This window comes from Asterias amurensis, chromosome 13, assembly GCF_032118995.1.
Source record: "Asterias amurensis chromosome 13, ASM3211899v1".
NCBI lineage: Eukaryota > Metazoa > Echinodermata > Asteroidea > Forcipulatida > Asteriidae > Asterias > Asterias amurensis.
This window is the reverse complement of record NC_092660.1, coordinates 6,002,564-6,019,617: the sequence shown is the minus strand read 5'-3', so window position 1 is coordinate 6,019,617 and position 17,054 is coordinate 6,002,564. Positions and strand designations below refer to the sequence as shown.

The window sequence follows — 17,054 nt, the reverse complement described above, 5'->3', positions numbered from 1 at the left end:
CCCGTGAAGGGGTCGAGGTACAGTGAGTTTGTAGTATGTGGGAAAGGTATTACAGATTAAGGGACGCATGACGAGAACGTCCCCGGTGTATGTAGTTGCACCGTTCACACTTGACCCCCGGTGTATAACAGTAGACCCATGCTCTTGGCAATGTGTAGTTTCTGAACAGGTTAGTGTTAAATATCAAAGAAGTTATGCTATAATGTGTACACAAAAAGTACATGTAGTATTATAGAGCATGAATATGTGCATATCAAGCAACTTCAAATGACTAAATTATTCATGGCGATTAATTAATTAAAGTCCGCTTCAAGTCTTGCCTGACGGATTACGTGTATGGCCTTTTTTGAAAATGTCAGACTCTTGAAATACAAAAGGGGATGACCTTTAAACACGGCAGGCAATTCTGCAGTTTCTTTGAGCTGCACATTAAACTTTCAGCATTGGTAACATTAGCTGATTTTATACAAAGTGCAGTTCGAAACTTGTCTAGGTACAAATTGAAAACAATGAGGTGCACTCCGTTTAATTATTGAAAACAAAATTACATATTGGATAGTTTACAAAGCTATGTACAATTATAAAGTAACATTGTTTATAAACCTTTCTTGTCACAAATTGTGTGTTTATTCTTTATGCTATTTTTAAGGAAATGGTATGAATTGTACCAGTGCAGCTTAACCTATCGGTTGCCATACGTTTGAACGTTTTAGGAAATAAGCCAGTGTATTCATACCTCCATGGTATAATAGAAAAATACCCAGAGACGGATGTCACAGTTCTTCTCATGCGACCACTTATATTATCACTTTGTAAAAGAACGATCTCATATTCTGGGGTTTTGAGATTTTGTTTGTTTTTGGTCAGCACTGTAAAAGACTTTTTTTCGCCTGGTAACCAAACGCCATGACTTCACTATCAATATCACCATACCGAGAAAACGCGCGAGATTACAATCTTTTACGAGACTTGATGAGTTAACGAATACGTGACTTAAATGGAGCGGGTTATCTTTGCCAAAATGGGTAGATTAACTTCATTGATAACTCCATTGTATACATAAAGGTCATGTGACCTGTGACATCACAGTCTAAAAACGAGCCACATAGCCATGCAGTCACAAAGTGTACACAGCTCAAAACATTAGCGTACTACTTTATTGGTTTGAATTGTGAAGATTCAAATTATGTTCTTTATCATAGGGCTATTGGTGTTTTGGGGGTTTTTTGAATCATGTTGCGGTCATTGAATAAAAAATCTCAAACCGTCTTATACCATGCCGACTAGGAAATGTTCTGGAATTCAAGCGGTCTTTACTTTTGTAACCAGTGTGAAAGTATGATGTATACTCCAACGCCCTCATGTGTTGTAGTCACTCTGTGTAAATTGATTTGCTCTTTACACTTCATTATTCCTTAACACTGTGTGGACTTGTGTGAATTCACATCGTGTTTCAAGCCCCTACATTATACCGAACTCTTTCGCTCCCAGTTCCACTTTCCAAATGATGGGGTTGCACAAATATTACGGATCGAATCTGTGTGGAGTCCATTGTTTTTCTAACATTCCCTTTCCTAAAGAATTGCCCCAGTTTAATAACCCCACTATGTTACAAAATTATAGCTCAGTTTGTGAAAAATAACTATAAACACAATGCCTACACATTCTATGTTCTTATTGACATTTCGAACTATAAGATTCAGAGTGTTTGTGCACAAAAACCGTCAACTGTTTTCTCCAAAATGTGACAACACAATACCTACTGTTACTAACACGTTGATCGTGTTGATTTAGGAAGGATGGATCATACCGTGAGTAAAATTGACCCGAGTATTCCCACTGCAACTGCTGATCGTCATATCAACCCATCATAATAACTGCTATGTTTCATTCATTCTTTTCTCAGGAGTCTGAAGGTCCAAGTCGTCTGTTTCGGCCTTAGCCATGGGTTCAATTGGTAACGCCAACGAGGTAAGTACAGGTACAAGACTTGAAAAGGTCACCTTCAAAATGCAATTTGGTTTAAAAAGTAAATATCCGTTTTCAAGATTTGTCAGCTGTCCAACGCAAGTGTCACTCTTTTGACATCTCTCACAATGCAAGGGCGCGTTGCAATGCAATTTTGTTTGCCAACATGTACAAGGTTACCACGGTCAAGGTACGCAAGAAGCTTATATTTATAGATGGATTGCGCGTGACGTCATTGGCCACCCATCTAAGCGGGTACACATGCGTGCATTTTTCCATTGCTTATCATCAAATATGGCGGTTGATGACGCTTTGTATAATTACATGATCTTAAAACCATGAAGATTTTGTCACAAATGCAACCATTTAAAGACACTGGACACTGTTGGTAATTGTCAAAGACCAGTCTTCTCACTTAGTGCATCTCAACATAATGCATACAATAACAAACCTGTGAAAATTTGAGCTCAATCGGCCGTCGAAGTTGCAAGATAATAATGAAAGAAAAAACACCCTTTTCACACAAAGTTGTATGCTTTCAGATGCTTGATTTCGAGACCTCAAATTCTAAATTTGAGGTCTTGAAATCAAATTCGTGGAAAATTACTTCTTTCTCGAAAACCACATTACAACTTTAGAGGGAACCGTTTCTCACAATGTTTTATACCATCAACCTCTCCCAAATGCTCATCGCAAGAAGGGTTTTATGCTAATAATTATTTTGAATAATACCAATATTATCCACTGCCTTTAAATTAAACTGAATTTTGAGATCAAGTTAGATCCTGACTTTACAATTTAATGTACCTAGAACCTACAAATTACACTGATGGCCTTGTTGATTAGGAATTCCATTCACGCAGCCCAAAGCAAACCACCTGGTTTCATTAGCTCCTTCCAAACCTAACACTAGAGAGTCATTCGATACGTGTGGATTCCAGACCGCACTCCGTCCGTATTCTCATTACGCTTGAGTGTTGTCGAGATGCAATGTTGTTTTCTGCACTACGAAACTGCCACTGTCGTAGTGCTTTTCAAATGAGAATTTTGTTTCTTCAAAGTCTGCTGTATTTTTTCTTAAACTAAATCACAGGCTGGTTCTGGAGAACGCACAAATAAATTCAATAAAGTATCATTATAATATTCAAAAAAGGGAAACCTCAAACAAAATAAGGAATGTTTTTTTAGGATGGGTTTCTAAACTGCAAAAAATGTTGTCTGGACGCATACGATGAGAAGTTGTGCCGCTATATGCGACACGAACTTAAAGTGGATGGGCGCACGTATCAAGAACTATATACGCATAACGGGGCCTGTTCCCTAAACACTTAAAGAGTTCCTCTCACTCCCCAAGAAGCGACTACTCGAACACCCCTCCAAAGATCTCTTCAAAACAAATTATCGCCATGATGACGTCAAAAGCAACAGTTGATAAAGGAACATGACACGCTCAGAACGGATCCGATTTCCCACACAATTTCGGCGTTTTCCCCTAATGCCAATGAAAATCACCGCTTGTTGAGATAATGAGAAAAAAAAAGGAAGGGAGGAGAGGAAGAAAAAAATAAGTGAAAATCACTTAGTTGTCAAAGCAAAGCTCTCACTAATGTGAGTATTAAGTTTCCACCAGTCGATTTCACGAAACGCTGGGATAAATCCTATCTCGAGTTAGGACGAGTAACCCGTCCTAACTTAGGATGGGTTTAATTCTTCCCAACGTCTTTGGATACGGGAACTGAACTCGTCATAAGTCCAAAGATTAATCCTAAGTATAAGGAAGAGTTTGGTGAAATCGACGGCTGGTGGTCAAATTGACGCACAGTGTGGTTTTATGAACTCCCTGGGATGATTAGAATGTCATCATGAATGTATCATCTAAACACAGTCTAGTTGCAAATCACATGTTTCTTTGCTTCACTATCATTCGAGTCATCGGCACAACAAACCAGGTGACAGATGTGACTTATCCTCGAGAACTTTCTCTCACAATTGAAATTTCTTCTGCATATTCTCTTCAGGAATGAAATCCTCAGTAATTGTTTTGATAGCGCCTCGTGGCTTCTCGTCTCCGAGATTGGACCAACAAGAGAAAGAGAAAGAAAGCAATGTCCTCGCATAATGCTAGTGTCCACAAGCTAGATACAGCTTCAGCAATTTCAATTTACCCGAGAGAGTAGCAAATGTCCAAATTAAGACACTTTCAGATCCCGCTACTCTAGGCTACCCTACCCTTCCCCCACAGGACTCTTAAAGAGGCAGTGGACACTATTGGTAATTGTCAAAGACTAGCCTTCACAGTTGGTGTATCTCAACAGATGCATAAAATAACAAACCTGTGAAAATTTGAGCTCAATCGGTCATCGAAGTTGCGAGATAATAATAAGTATTTTAAGTAACTACCAATAGTGTCCACTGCCTTTAAGTGATGTAACTGCTGAATTCAAACTTGAAGTGCAACATTTTGTACTGTTTCCAAGGGTTTGGAGAACCAACATTCTACAACAATTTTAAGTAAATTTTATTGTCCTTCATCAAGAGCTAGTTTTTGGACCTAAGACGATTGTGATGTAACAATGTTTTATTTTAAGTGTTGTTCATTGAAACAATAAAGTGTCATGAATGAGCGGTTAAGAGCACTGGATTCAAGCACTGGTGTTTGATCAGCAGGGTGTGGGTTCGGATCCCGGTTGTGACACTTGCTACATAAAATTGGGGAGGTAGTGCTTTCTGCTCTACCGGCTAGGCTTCGAATTGAATATACCCAAGCCTACATTCGTATATGGACTGTGAAAGGGGTAACCCTGTTTCAGCTCTAGGAGTAGGTGGCAATGGCCTCTGGAAAAAAATAATTGTAGTCCACACCTTGAAGTGGCCTTCAGGCCTTGTGTGTCAGACGACTTGCATACCAAAAAAAAAAATTTAAAAAAAATCCCCCCCAAATTCCCCCACACATTAATCGTGAAGATGTTCACTGCGGTCGAATGTGAATGTCAAATTTGCCCCTGTCGGCTCACTGATATATAGACCCTATGACTTTACCCCCTGCCGCCGGGACAAAAATCTCTAGATCCAGGCAATCCCAAGAGCGTTCCCCTTACAAGTTGTGGCAACCAGCTCGCGCTTTAGCTGCCACAGACATGAAATTTATTCCACCTAGTTTGTATAGTAATCGATATGATTTCCTAGTCCCGGTTTGTGTATATCTACTCTAAATTCTGCCCCGGAGCAACCCGCAACCTTTGAATTTGAACTGGCGTAGAGAAAATACCAGTAGAATATAATTGTCGTTATAGTTTTTGTTACCCCTGTGGCCCAGGTTTTTTTTTTTTTTTTTTTTTTTATTTATTTTTTTTTTCCAATAGTATTTTGTATTGTGCCCAGCAATATTTTCATGACTGAATAATAATTATAATAATACATTTTAGACTTTAGAAAAAAAGGAAGACAACAAAAAATAAACAGGAGAAAGTGAATAATTCAAGTTTTATTTAATTGAATCATAGTCTAATATTCATTTTTTTTTGTGCAGTGAAGTCATTCTTAAACTCCTATGTGGTGGAAATTGCCCTCCCTATGATATTTCTCAAAAATTTGCTAGAACAATTGAGTGCTGTCCAATCGAGTATACCACAGCTCCCCTTAAAGGCACTGGACAGTATTGGTAATTAATCAAAATAGTGTTGATGAGCACACAAAGTTCACTTGGTATTAAGCAATGTAGTAAACGTAGTTTTTGAGAAAGAGGTTATTTCTCACTAAATATTTTAAGACTTCAGGCCTGCAACCTTTTATAGGGCATCTGAAACCACAAACACATTAAGTTGTGCAGCAATTTGTTTTTCTTTCTTTTCATTGTTCTCTTGCAATTCCGATGACCAATCGAGTCCAAATGTTCACAGATTTGTTATTTAATGCACATGTTGGGACACACCAAGTGAGGATACTGGTCTTTGACAATCACCAAAGATGCCCTGTGCCTTTAAAGGCAGTGGACACTATTGGTAATTACTCAAAATTATTATTCGCATAAAACCTTACTTGGTAACGAGTAACGAGTTGATATAAAACATTGTGAGAAACGGCTACCTCTGAAGTGACGTAGTTTTTGAGAAAGAAGTAATTTTCCCCGAATTTGATTTCGAGACCTCAGATTTAGAATTTGAGGTCTCGAAGTCATGCATCTAAAAGCACAACTTCGTGTGACAATGGTGTGTTTTTTTTCCGTTTTTATCTCGCAACTTCGACGACCGATTGAGCTCAAATTTTCACTGGTTTGTTATTTTATGCATATGTTGAGATACACCAAGTGAGAAGATTGGTCTTTGACAATAACCATTAGTGTCCAGTGTCTTTAAAGATTTTTCTCAAAATGAAATTTGATATTATAATAGGTCAATAGGTGGTACCCCACAGCTTCCCTTAGACAACATCTACTTGCAAGTGAGCAAATATTGCACAATACGCCGTATTTTACATAATATTATTCAAGAAAATTTCATGCGCAGTTTAGCCTTGCCTTTATTGACACATACAGCAGTTTTCTGTATTTACTCTGGTTTCGAATTGGAATTCACCATAGCTGAGTTTTTTCAAAACTAAATGTATTCACTTGTTATACATTAATATAAATGGTTTGTGATGCATATTTTGTGATTGAAGTCAGAAATCAAGTGGGCGATTGTTCCTAATTATTACTCCAAAGTTGGGCCGCAGAGACTAGTAAATTGCTGTGTTACAAAACATAGGGTCCTTTATTCCATATCTCCCACTTAGCTTTTCATTACATTTTGAGCATGAAAATAAGTGAAGTCGAAATTCAATTAAGGATATAAAACTCCGGATTGGCAATATTTAGCTCATTGCAACGGGCAATTATTAACTGTGGAGACTAATTCCCCCTTCAACTGCAGCATATACGGGGGCACAAATACAGTTTGTAAATCAAATAAAGGAAAATCGCTATCGGGGATTTCAGATTTCCATGGATTAAGCACCGGGGCTATGGGAAATGAAGTTTTATAGTGATGCATTTTAATTGAAACGTGGAGATTTTTCTGTTAGAAACAAATTTAACAAATTTGAGAGAAATTTAACAATTAATTTGAGAGACGTCAAGCAAACGATGCTTGACGGTTTGTGTTTTCTTTCTTCTTCTTTGCTTTTCCTTTTCTATTCCCTTCTTTTACGGTAAACTATTACTTTCCATTCTCCCGCTGGGGGATTCCGTATGGATGCCAATCAAACGAGAACGTTCCTGATCGCATTGCGTGGAAGTTTAGGGATCAAATCGGAACCATTGCGAACTAAAGATCCGGATGAACTAGAGCCCACATTGATCGTGACACCAAGGTCTTTATTACTGTGCTCTGGGCCCCGGGGCGCGCAATGACCCGCTGGCAGTGATGAGACACTGTAGAATCTCACCTAAATCTCCCCATGGGTCTTATAATGACCGCGTTAATTGGCCACAGCGCGGTGTGCGCAACTAAATCTTCAACGTGGGTTTTAAATGTATGGCCTCGGAATTTAGTTAAAGCTGATAAAAATATTGGGTTTCAAGTCGGGTGAATGATCAGAATCGGGTTGCGGAACCTGCTGGAAGGCCACTCATTGTGATGTATGTCATTATTGTTGCACTATCTCAAAGTGGAGATACCACGTGGGAAGATAGCAATTACTTGGTTGTTATTTTAAGCAGTTTGTTTATATAGGCAGACATTATTTCCTCTTTTCAGTCGTAAAATATTCCAGGAGATTTTGTTTTCAAGGCCAAGCCAGGATGTTGTTTTTATGAGCATTATTCAATGCTATATAAGCAATATGCTCTCTAAATGCAAAAGAGTGAAAAGCACTCTTTGTAGAGGAACTCTTTTTTCGAGTGGTCTTCCAATCTTTTGAAATGATTTTTACTCTGTCCTGGAGTGAAACCCCCCTTAAAAGAGTGAAATAACCACTACTCTTATTCAGGAGCCCTTTAAGGGACAACTGGAATGTAAAGAGTGGTGTTTTCACTCTTTTACATTTTAGAGAGTTGGGCTATGTAATAACTTTGTTTAATAATGTCTTAGTTGCCATAACAAAATGGATAGGGACCTACTCTAGGGTATTCTTGGCGAAAATGTGGGCAGTAAAGTCCACCACCCGCTTCTTATACAAATTATCATATAATTTTTTTTTATTTAGTTAGTTACACATTCAACTGCGCCAATAACATGATAAAATACACACGAAACGTTCAGTTTGAGATGCAGGGAGGTTAAAGACAGGAAGGGACTGACAGTCAAACCCTCTATGGCCCCGGTCTCATGTGGGATTTGAACCAGGTAACAAATGGCAGGTAACAAATTTTTACTAAGCCAACATGGTCCTCGAACGGATGCTCTTTTGGTGCCTACATCATCATCACGAACATCGAATTTAGCGCAAGTGTCGTTATTTACGACACATAAGGTATCACAACAACACTGAAGTTAGGCTAGGCTCTGAATAGTCAAAAGCGAAAATTATTTCTGAAAATTTTCTGACTCGTTTCGCTAAAAAACTACAGCACCCATGCATTGAATATTTGGCATGCTTTCTACTATCATTATATTTAAACCGTGTGTTTGATGTACATCTGTGGATGTTGTGAATTGTGTCGTACCAAAATTACTTGCAACCCTTTAAAAGCAAAATCCAAGAGAATTGCACAACTTCTATTTAATATTATTATTAATAAATGTAATTTTACAAGAAACAAATCGCATTTCACCCCCTGTAAGAGAGTCTTGAAACCCTTGTGCCTCCCTTGTTGTGCAGCCTTGATCCAAGGCATCTCATTACGGACCTGGGGACCCTGGAACTTCCCAGAATCTACAACCCAGAAAAAAAACTTCAAAACGAATAGCATAATAATTAAACAAAAAACCTCGTATTTTTTTTACATGTGCTTTTACATAAATGCATCTGGATTTATAAGGGGAAGCCGACAGCAATACAAAATGACGACGACATTTAGTGGAATTGCAGAAGTTGCAATTAGAATGTAAGTAACGGAATGTTTGGTTATGTACATGTTAAATTACCAATAATTCCTGCGAGAAACATTGACTTGTTTTTTAATCCCCAGTCTACCTTATTCACCTAATGGGCTTAATTTCATAGAGCTACCTTAAAAGAAGAAACTATTACTAAACATTTGTCTGCTAAGCAGAAATGAGCAGGATAGCAGTCATAAATTGTACATGGAAGAAAGTTGTGTTGTGGTGTGATCAAGAGTTAAACCAAATTGTAACTAACTTACACAGATGAACTTTCACGCTAACAATAATATAAGGTAGTATTTTAGTTGGCAACCTTATTCTGGTGAGCATAATTCAGTCGTGCTTTAAGCAGGCCCTGACGTCACCATCTGACAAGGCCATTTTGGGTAGGTCGGATTTCCCTAGTGGTCTCTTCAGTACATTTTACGCGACGCATGTGGGGTGAGACGTGCGTTACCTTTACAAACAAATAATTATTACAACCCGCCCCTCCCTCCAAAGAAGGGGGGGGGGTAGACCCTAGCCAGACAGTATACGCATATGACGTCAGTGCAAGGAGTCTAAACGGTGGTGTTAACGTGATTAAAGATTCACACACTGTTGGCAACGTACAGCCTGGGTAATTTGATGCATTGAAGCTGTTGATAATGGTCTGCTACACTTTTGTTGATTCAAGATGGAGGTACATCATCGAAGCTGGCAAAACGACTACTAAATTCCCATGTGCTTAAAGACACTGGACACTATTGGTAATTGTCAATGACTAGTCTTCACAGTTGGTGTATCTCTACATATGCATAAAATAAAATATCAATTGAGCTCAAGCGGTCGTCGAAGTTGCGAGATACTAATGAAAGGAAAAACATCTTTGTCGCACCATGGTCACATAAACTTGTGTGCTTTCAGATGCTTGATTTCAAGACCCCAAATTCTAAATTTTATGAGGTCTCGAAATCAAATTCGTGAAAAATTACTTCTTTCTCGAAAACTACGTCACTTCAGAGTGAGCTGTTTCTCACAATGTTTTATACTATCAACCTCTCCCCATTACTCGTTAAAAAGTGAGGTATGATAATAATTATTTTGAGTATATAGTGTCCACTGCCTTCAAAGGGTTTGGTTACTCTTTGTGCGACACAAAGCACAAAAGTACACAGATTTACATTCAACTTTCATTGGTTAAAAATTATGGTAGAAAGCTTCCCACCTTCAAATACTAATTGCCGAGGTGCTTTAGTTTTTGGGTAATGGGTAAACAAAAATCCACATGTTTTACAACGGATTTACGCGACTCTCCTTAAAATACTGCTCTGTGATTTTTACTTAATATTTTTCAAAAACTCGTCATATAAATGGGGAAAAACTTGATATACAAAACGTATCAAACCCTTTAACATATCAATGGGAAATGTGCAGTAATGCTGTTTGCACGCTCATAACCACAATTGCCTCCGTTGCATCAAGATAATGTATGGCTTCCTTTTGCTGGAACTACTATTATTATACAATTCTGTACTATTTCAAATTAAGTTATTGTACTAGAGTGTTGGTTTCACTCATTTGTGTTTTCCACTGTGGAAAAACTGAATAGAGCAGCAGACAAAACTGATTTTTTTTTCAGTTAAGATATGCAGTGTGTCTAACAACTCCGCCTGCCTTCAGTGAAATATTCATCGGTAAAAACACTATTTTTTGTCTTCAAACTAACATTTTTACAACTTGTAGGTTCGAGTTTTGCAAAAGGCTATGAATCACTAGTGACTGAGCAATATCTGACCGAACTTATTCGAGTTGATCTGCAGAAAGTCAAGGCACTCCAGGCAGTGAACACTTCCTCATCTAAACAGAGAGGAGAGTTTCAGACTTTTTATTTCTGAGTCCATTTCACCTTACAGTTACAGTCAGTTTGACATTTCCTACTTGAGGCTAAGCCAGTCAAGCCTTACCCTTTCGTCAAACTATAAGTGATTGTTAATTGCATGATGCAAACCAAGTTATTTGTTACCAATCAACGGTAGGTCACGTTCGTGAACTTTTCATAGAAATGCTACACACACACACACAATGTTGACACCCACTCTCAAAAATGCCTCATTGTGGAGAAATATTTTCTTCTTTCCTTTGCCCATGGACTTACCAATTTTCTATAGACTTTTTTACATTTTCCTTGTCTTAAAGCCATTAAATACTTTCAGGGGAAAAAAATTAAAGTTCACAGATTTACAAATAACTTACAGGGTTTACAGAAGGTAATGGTGAAATACTTGAAATGTTTTTCCATGAAATGCTTTACTTTTTGAGAAACATTAAAACAATAATTATCAATTCTCGCTAACGAGAATTAGGGCCTATACGGATTTATTTTGAACACATGTCAAGACACGGCGAAACGTGCGGAAACAAGGGTGGGTTTCCCCGTTATTTTCTCCCGACTCCGATGACCGATTGAGCCTAAATTTTCTCAGGTTTGTTATTTTATACATATGTTGTGATACACGAAGTTTGGGCCTTTGGACAATACTGTTTACCACAAGTGTCCAATGGCTTTAAGATTGTGTCTTTAATATGGAATCCTTTTTTTTTGCCCGTTTTTGTTTCGTTCTTGGTGTCCATAAAGCATAAGGTACCGAAAATGGGCACAGTTGTTATAGGCTGTACACAGTTGCGATTAAATTTTAAACTTCGCTGTGAAAATTATTTTGTTATTAGTTTATTAGTACCTTTTCTTTGTTTACAAGCATTGACTGCCATTTTGTGTGGCTTGTGATGAATATCAAACTATTTATATGTAACTGTCTTCACAGAGTGTATGCAACACAGAGCTGTTGGAAGGTTTGAGTGTTTCCTTGTAACTTTACCCAAATAAACTCTGACAATCGGATAGATGTTTTGCTATCCCCCACCATTGCACACTTTGTCAGCTGGATACAGCCAAGCTCTAGTATTTTCAATCTACCAAAGTGCATCTTTAAAGGCACTGGACACTATTGGTTATAGTCAACAAACCAGTATTCTCACTTGGTGTTTCCCAACATAATGCATAAAATAACAAACCTGTGAAAACTTGGGCTCAAATTATTATTGGTCATCGAAGTTGCAAGAGAAAATTAAAGAAAAAAATACACCCTTGTTGTACAACTTTGTGTGCATTTAGACGCATAGCTGAAGTCTTTAAATATTTTAGTGTGAAATTACCTCTTGATAAAAAACTACGTAGCCGTTTCTCACAATGTGTTATACTATCAACAGCTCACCATTGCTCATTACCATTTAATACCAAATGTTATGCTAACAATTATTTGAAGTAATTACCAATAGTGCCCAGTGCCTTTAACCAATATGCTCTTTCTGCGGATCTGATTTGTAACGGAATCAGGCAGTGTTCCCCCTCTCTCAACTTATCTCACCATGTCTGTCTCTTCTTTCCCTTCCCCAGGGGGCTCCTGGTTTACCCACAGACATCCTCAAGTCGAGCCCGTACCTGACGATTGTCATCTTGGTGGCGGGCGTTACGGGCGGCCTGGCGTTGGTCATCGGGGTCATATTCTTCTGCAAGTACTGCGTCAAGAGGAGGCGGTTACCAGCAAGGTGAGAGCAAACGTTGAGGGCGTATTATTTGTTCTCTCCATTTTTGGCCTTGGGAATGTTTAACTTTCAACTTTTAATTTAAACTTTCAACTTTTTTTTAAAATTTTAACATGACAAAATTATGCCCTGAAAAGTAGTCCCACAATTTCCAAAAAGTTCACTTTGAAACATCATGTACGAATACTGTTTTGTGACAGTACCAAAGGTGTCCTATGCCTTTAAACTCATCAAATCAAGTATTTAGTCTGGTCTGTTACTACATTTCCCCCAAAAAATACTTGTTTGCAACGAATACAGAAAGCTGACATTTTAACGGTTCGCTTCTTGCTCGTATTTGAAAATTGTTTTTCGGTTTGTACAGTTTGTGTAAAGCGAAAGGTCACGCTGTATTTGTGAGGATGTTTTGTCCTTTACTGCGGTGAGGTCATCTCTGCTTTCCTTACCCCCAGGGTAGTCCGATAATTTCATAGAGCGCTTCCTGTTCCCTTGCCTGAGCCGGCTAGCCTCGTTGAAGACCATAGTCCGAAACCGCTGCTTTGTAGCAATCAGGCGAAGAACGGGGAAGACAGAAAACAAAACCCTGGGGGCGAATTAAACTCTCCTTTTGAAGGTCCCGAGAGTAGATACTCTCTACGGGTCTGCTAAGGACGATTGGGGGGGGGGGGGGGGCTTTATATCCCAATATCATGGTTACGGTTGCCATGGGTACTGAGTTTGTGAAGACGCATCCGGTGGATTAAGGATAAGAAGGGTGGGTATTCAACTCCGATAAGAAGAGACGGCTAAGCGTGTCACAGCCTCGTAGAAACGATTCTTTTTCGGATTAGGCATCGAAAAGCTAGCATTTCTGAATCGCTATGGACCCTATTGTAGAGCTCATCATAAATTATTGAAAATCATCCCTCTTCCTTTGTGGAGTCTGTGGATCACACAATTTATTTATGGGTCCTATTATACAAACAGAAAGAAAACAGGATGTCATCGGCTGACGAACCGTAAATCACGCCAGATTGAGTAACTGAGAAAAAGTCTCTCGATTTCTGGGACTGAAGATCGAAACCCCAACTTACGAGTCACAACCCATTCATCGAAGGTAAACTACCATTGACAAAACACCTGCGAGATCCACCTGCTCGGGGTGTAAACAAGCACGGGGGGAATAGACGCTCCTCTCGGGGCTAGCTGCGTCTTGATCACAGTGGAAGGGGATTGTTCCTTGCGGGTGGGAAATCAAGTGCAAAGAAGAAAAAACCTTCGTCTGACGTATACGACGCTCTGGAGGCAAAACTCACGGCTTAAACTGTTAACGGCCGTGCACGTTTTCACATCTCTGCTCGTGAACTGCGCGCCGAAGGTGTCAACAAATTGACCTATATTTCCCGCTCAAAATGGATGGGCTGAGAGTTTGCAGTCCTTAGCCGACTCGCTCTTGAATCAAACGGACCCTGTGTATGTGATCATTCTTTAAGAATACAACTATATCTGAGAGAAGTGCAATTAGTCAGTGTACAGTTTTTTGTTTCTTTTCGTAAAGTCTTTTCCTAATGTTTTCATTCCGGAACTGGCAACTCCTACATGCGGATTGGAGTGCCACGACCAAAGATCATTGGAATAAGGCGCCATATAAATGTTACGTTTGGACACGCATTGGTTAAAAGTACACGTCGTGTAAATCGCGTAAATTCTCCAAAGACATAGGGGGTACTGTCCTTCAAACAGCATAGTCGATTCTAAAAAATAAAAAAAAAAATAAAAAAGTTAATTACGGCGAAAATACGGAAACTTATCAAACTCCTCGCTGTTTTGATTTATCAACCACACGGCTGCCTCCGCTTTGCGTTTACTTTGAATTAAGAGCGGTAACTTATAACGAGATAAAGCGTGGTTTCTAACGAGATTGTGAGTGATTTGAGTGGCGATAAAAACGTGGAAGATGGAGCCGTTAACAAGGGGGAATTAAAGTCAAATAAAACGCAAACGGCCTCTGGAATTGAGTTTATCATATAGGTCAAATGATTTTGCTGTTAAGGGATTAGCTTGAGCAAGCTTTTCAACGCAGACAGTTTGTCTGTTAGTGTATGGGAAACGAAGGCCGTGGTTTACAGATGTATTTCCCCTTTGGTATTATGAATTAAAAAGCTTTTCCTGGTATCGTTCATACTTAATATGACATCGCCAGACACTCGGAGCTCGGAAAGGTTCGTCCACCTGACATGCTATTATTTAAAACAATATTTAAAGGCACTGGACACTAAATGGTAATTACTCGAAATAATTGGTAGTATCAAAACATACTTGGCCACGAGCAATGAAGAGCTGTCGATAACAAATTGTGAGAAACAGCTCCCTCGAAGTAACGATAGATTTTTAGAAAGAGGTAATTTCTCACTCAAATATTTGAATCTGATAAAAGAGATCAGGCCTGAAGTCTATTAAAGCATCTGAAAGGACAACAATTCGTACAATAAGGGCGTTTTTTGTCACTATTCTCTTGCAACTTCAATGACCAATTGAGTCAAACTGTTCACAGATTTGTTATAAGTGTATGCATATGTTTGGATACACCAATTGTGTTTGACAACCTTAGGTATCCCTGAGGTGAATTTCACAAAGAGTTAAGACTATAGTCTTATCTAGACTTTAGGATAAGTTACTTGTCCTAACTTTAAGACTACCTATATATTTTTGATATCTCTTAGGACTAGTCCTAAAGTTATGAGTCTTTGTGAAATCGACCCAGTGCATATTACAGAGAATTGGTACACGCAGTGAGATTCATGTGGCGTTTTTTAAAAGTTTGTCTAGAATGATGAATTACCTGAAAATATTTCGATGTATGAAAACTTTAATAGTGTACTGGTTGACAAGTCGAGTTGTTACACTATACTGGTTCTTTTTAGAACCATTTCAACTCAAGTAGGGCCAACATTGCCCCAAAAGAGATAATGTTTGTACCATAATAGTAATTCTTACGTAGAATTGTTTCGTGTATTGCTTATAGTGATACCCGCAAACCTACGATGAATTGATGCAGTTTAAAAAAACATATATCGAAAGTGAACGTGATAACCTTTTAAAGGATTGTTATAATCCAGTTCGGGTTAATAATACATCGGAAGCGGACGTAAAGGTTAAGTGGAACTCGTTTTGACGTTTAAAGTTGTCGCATCAGTGAAGATTGCAAAATTGCGAATATCTTGGAAGGATCAAAAAGGCATGAAATTAGATGCATTGTCATTGCCAGTAAACAGGAATACCTCAGCAAAGCATTTTTTTTTAACGGAAGTTGCTTTTATTTTAAACTTGTTCACGATGTGTTTGTTTAAAATTTAAATCTAATTTTGACATTTAATTAAACACTTTGAGTTGTTCTTAATTATCGATCAACAAAGAAGGCCCAAACCACAAGGTTGTGAAAATCTAGAAACATGTCTGCCGTTGACGGCGTGCTTCGAAATTACAATGCGTTGACGTCATGTGCGGGATGTTGCTTTGCTAAGCACAAAGTTGTTATACACAAACAGAGCTCCCACGTAATGACGTAACATGGGTGATGATGTCATATGACGTTTCGCGAATCATCTTTTGAAAGCACCGGAGAAGGTTATTCCAAATTATTTTGTTTACACAACAACTTAATTTCCGCATTGATTGTAAACATTTAAAATAATTTCAGCAAAGATAACTTGCTTCCGGTTTCGTTCGAGTAGGTTTAAGCTTTGTGGACACAATTGCCATGTGATCTTTCTTTTAGTTGCCGTGTGTAACAATTGTCAGTCAACGGTTGGATTATTTTGTTGATTAAAATAAAAGAATGACTAGCTAGGCGCTTGTAAATAAATAATACACACGGGCAACTATGATGCCCTTATAAGCTATCCGTCACGAATACATAATTTCATGAAAAGCAAGTCTCATTTTAATTAGTTTTCAAAATTGTGAGAGTATGTTAATTTTTTTAATAGCACATTACTGTATAAGCTCTACAGAATACGAAATTACTTATTCTCAGGCATGCTCTTAACTTTATAATATCATTTATAATATAAACAAATCTTGATTTATTTGTCTGTGTTCCTGACAGAGATCCAGCCTTCTTCACTCCACTACCATTGGATTTAGATTTAGACAACAGATCACGCTTAGTGCGGCTTGAGTCAAGGTCAGATGATATACGTTTACCGTTGGGCGAAGAGGATGGTTCACCAGAAAGGTTAGTCTCTTCTCAAGTTCTTCATGTGGTACAAAATGCGGGCAAAGAAACTCAATAGCTTCGCCCACGCAAGGTTACAGTTTTAAGCCACAATTGTATTATTTAAAGCAGTGGACACTAATAGCAATAATAATTGTAAGCATTAAAACTTACTTATTAACTTATTATGCATCTGATAGCACGCGAATTAAGTGCAACAAGGGTGTTTTACCTTTCATCATTCTCTTGCAACTTCGATGACCAATTGAGTAAAAGTTTTCACA

The 17,054-nt window shown here is 38.3% G+C and overlaps 1 protein-coding gene across 1 annotated transcript in view; it reads left to right on the top strand.

Annotated features, from left to right (window-relative positions):
- Nucleotides 1–17,054, top strand: part of LOC139945773 (uncharacterized) — a 122,217-nt gene that overhangs the window by 84,553 nt on the left and 20,610 nt on the right. Inside the window, exons 4-6 of the mRNA XM_071943188.1 lie at nt 1,907–1,971; nt 12,427–12,578; nt 16,663–16,791. Coding sequence (XP_071799289.1) covers nt 1,945–1,971; nt 12,427–12,578; nt 16,663–16,791 — 308 coding nt within the window. The 5' untranslated portion in view covers nt 1,907–1,944. The remainder of the gene's footprint in view (nt 1–1,906; nt 1,972–12,426; nt 12,579–16,662; nt 16,792–17,054) is intronic.